The 3,032-nt window shown below is 32.4% G+C and overlaps 1 protein-coding gene across 1 annotated transcript; it reads left to right on the top strand.

Moving 5' to 3' along the window:
* The first annotated feature begins 1,224 nt into the window (after positions 1–1,224).
* Positions 1,225–2,638, top strand: LOC11435651 (uncharacterized). The gene has a single exon (XM_003601222.4). The coding sequence runs from the start codon at positions 1,418–1,420 to the stop codon at positions 2,273–2,275; it is 858 nt and encodes a 285-aa protein (XP_003601270.1). The 5' UTR covers positions 1,225–1,417; the 3' UTR covers positions 2,276–2,638.
* Positions 2,639–3,032: the final 394 nt, after the last annotated feature.

Here is a 3,032-nt window from a genome sequence, read left to right on the forward strand (position 1 = left end):
TATTTTCTCTAAAATTTAATCAACCGTTCTAGATGTAGTTCTTGTTTCTAGAAACAAAAATAGGTAATGACTGCATAACAACCTACAAGCGTACACGTGTCATATAGAATTAAACCTTGTTTGATCTCCACGTGTCAATATCATAACACGTGATACGTGTTAACGAAGCAAGCATGAAAATAAACATTCATAATTTCATACACCACCTACAAAAAAATAAAAATAACCTTTTTTCTAATCTCTTCTGTTTAGATTTGAGTTTGAGCGCCGAAGGAGACGATTTATTTAAGCTCACACACACCAAACTTCACCAAGATAAGTATATTACCTTACCGAATTGGTTACTGTTTCATTTCTCTCTTTTTTCTTTTTATGCACATAAAAATAAGAAAAGTGTTAGTAATAAATTTAAATGATTTAACACATTCCACAACTCTTTTCTATAAATTTAAAATTTATATAATCTCTCAAATTAATATACAATAAAACCCATATGAATTCAATAAATATGCTCATTAATTATTTTTTACACGTGTATTTAATCAAACAAGGTTGAATAGAAATTTTGAAAAACTATCTTATATAAAGACACTATAAAATGATTTGATGTAGCTCACAACTTCTAGTTAAATTTTCTCTCAAAAAAAAACTTCTAGTTAAATTCGTTAAATTATTAAAATTGTTTAATTGAACGTTTTGATCGAACTCTAACCCCTCCACTTATAAATATGAGTTATTTTTTAATAATTATTGTCATTTGATCTCAAAAAAACGATTTTATACACTAATAAAAGATATTAATTAAAATCAATAGAAAGAGTGGTGCTCATAATGTATTGAAATATGTTTATAAGTATAAAAAAAATATGTGTACTAAATAGTGTTTTTATAGATAAATAAAATGAAAAAACCATTAAAAACTCACATAAATAAATGAATTGGATTCAAACTATAATCACGACTTATGAATGGATTAAAGAGTGTTTTTTAAAAAACAAAAGAGTAGTGATATATATACATCTATTTTATGGCAACTTTGATGACAACCTTATTTTTCTCTTTTCTTATTGATAATTATTAAAAAGTTGTCCCAAAATGATTGTACAAATATCATTTCTCTTATAAAAAAAATGTCTATACCATTTTCCTTTTTTATTTTATAAGATCCCTATCAATATTCGAAATATATATATATATAAAGCACAAAAGAAAATAAAAATCTTGTAGCACTAATTTGATCACATCCTATATATCCCAACCCACAACCTCTCCACATACTTTTCCTTTATTTTTGAACCAAACTCTTTTCCTTCATCTCCCTTTCCTTTTCTCAATAGCTGTGAGATAACACAAAAAATAAATAAAGCCAACGGAATCGCGTTTCAAAAGCTGAAAACAAATAAAATCATAAGCTATCATGATTGAGGTAGAAACGATGCAGCCGCAACAACAGAGAGATCAAGGAGAAGCTTCTTTTTCTGCTTCTTCTCATAATAATCACGTTTCTCCTTCTCCCAGTTTCAGCAGTTACTCGTCGGAAACACTCGCTGAAATCGCCGCTAGAGTCATCGATGAGCTTCGGTGGGATCCTCATTCCGACGAAGACGCGCTTTATCAACCATGGGAAGACGACAACAAATTGAAGACTCAAAACGACAACGAAAAAGACGAGGATAGTGAATTTGAGTTTGCGGTGGTTTCGAGGGATTCAACGAATTTCTCCGTGGTTTCCGCCGATGACATTTTCTACAACGGTCAGATCAAACCTTTGTATTATCCAGTTTTCGATCAAAATCTACTAAACGACGACGATGACGGTGTCGTTTCTTCCGTTTCGCCGGTTCCGAACGAAACAACAACACGACGTCGTTTACCGCTACGAACGCTGATGTTTGAAGAAAGCAGCGAAGCTACGGCATCGTGTTCATCTTCAACCGACGAGAGTATCGACCTAGAAGGCGTAGCGGAAGGGAGTTACTGCGTTTGGAACCCTAATTCGGTTGGAATTGAGCGAAAGAAGAGTAGTTCAGCAGGTTCAGGATCGAATCGGTGGAAGCTACGGAACTTGCTTTTGAGGAGTCATAGCGATGGGAAGGATAAACAACCGGTGATGTTTCAGATTCCGAAGACGACGGCGAGTAAAGTGTCGCCGGCGGTGGAGAATGACGGTGGAAAGAATCAGAGTAAGAGGAAGTCGTTTTTGCCTTACAAGCCTGAATTAGTTGGACTTTTCTCTAATGTTAACGGGCTTGGTCGGAATTTGAACCCGTTTTGATTTTCCGACCCGAATCAAACATTATCAGTATTATTATTCTTTTTTTATTTTATTTAATCATAGTCTATCCCTGTGTGTTTATGTAAGTTTAACTCTGTATGTTTGGTACTACGGTGAATTCATTAAAATTATAATGATTATGTCAAAATCACCGCTAATCCAAACATACATTTAGTCTATTTAATTTTTGGGGGCAATGTATCATATGAAATTGAAGAGGTTGAGAGGTAGTATTTATTCTTTTTCCTGTAAATTATTTGAAATTTTTGAGATTTTGTTTTAGTTAGGTATAAAACTTCTATTATGTATGATGATTTGTTTATACAAGTTTCTGGTAGGTTTTGTTTGTATTTGAATTTTGAATTAATGTGTTGGTGGATTGTTTCTACTATAAATTAAGATGACAAAGTATATGTTAGGTTGCTTTTAGGCTAAAATGTGTGTATATAATCTAATATAAAATAGTAGTGTTGATTAATTAATTGATTATGTTCGAAAGGCAGCATCAGCTTGTGATTTGCAATTTTGGCGACTAATTAGGATAATGAAGAAAGATTAATGCGTGTACTAATTATGTAGCACCTTCATCTCTAACCCTTTGCACTGCAAATGTTATGTTAAATGTGTGCTAATTATGCAGCGCCTAAGTTTGACAGATTCATTTTTGCATTATCGTGTGGGTCTATCTTACGCGGTTAACCTCTTGGATTAGAAGATTATTATACTAAAGATAAATTAATTAGTCTTTGTAGATAAA

Source organism: Medicago truncatula, chromosome 3 (genome assembly GCF_003473485.1).
Source record: "Medicago truncatula cultivar Jemalong A17 chromosome 3, MtrunA17r5.0-ANR, whole genome shotgun sequence".
NCBI classification, from domain to species: Eukaryota; Viridiplantae; Streptophyta; class Magnoliopsida; order Fabales; family Fabaceae; genus Medicago; species Medicago truncatula.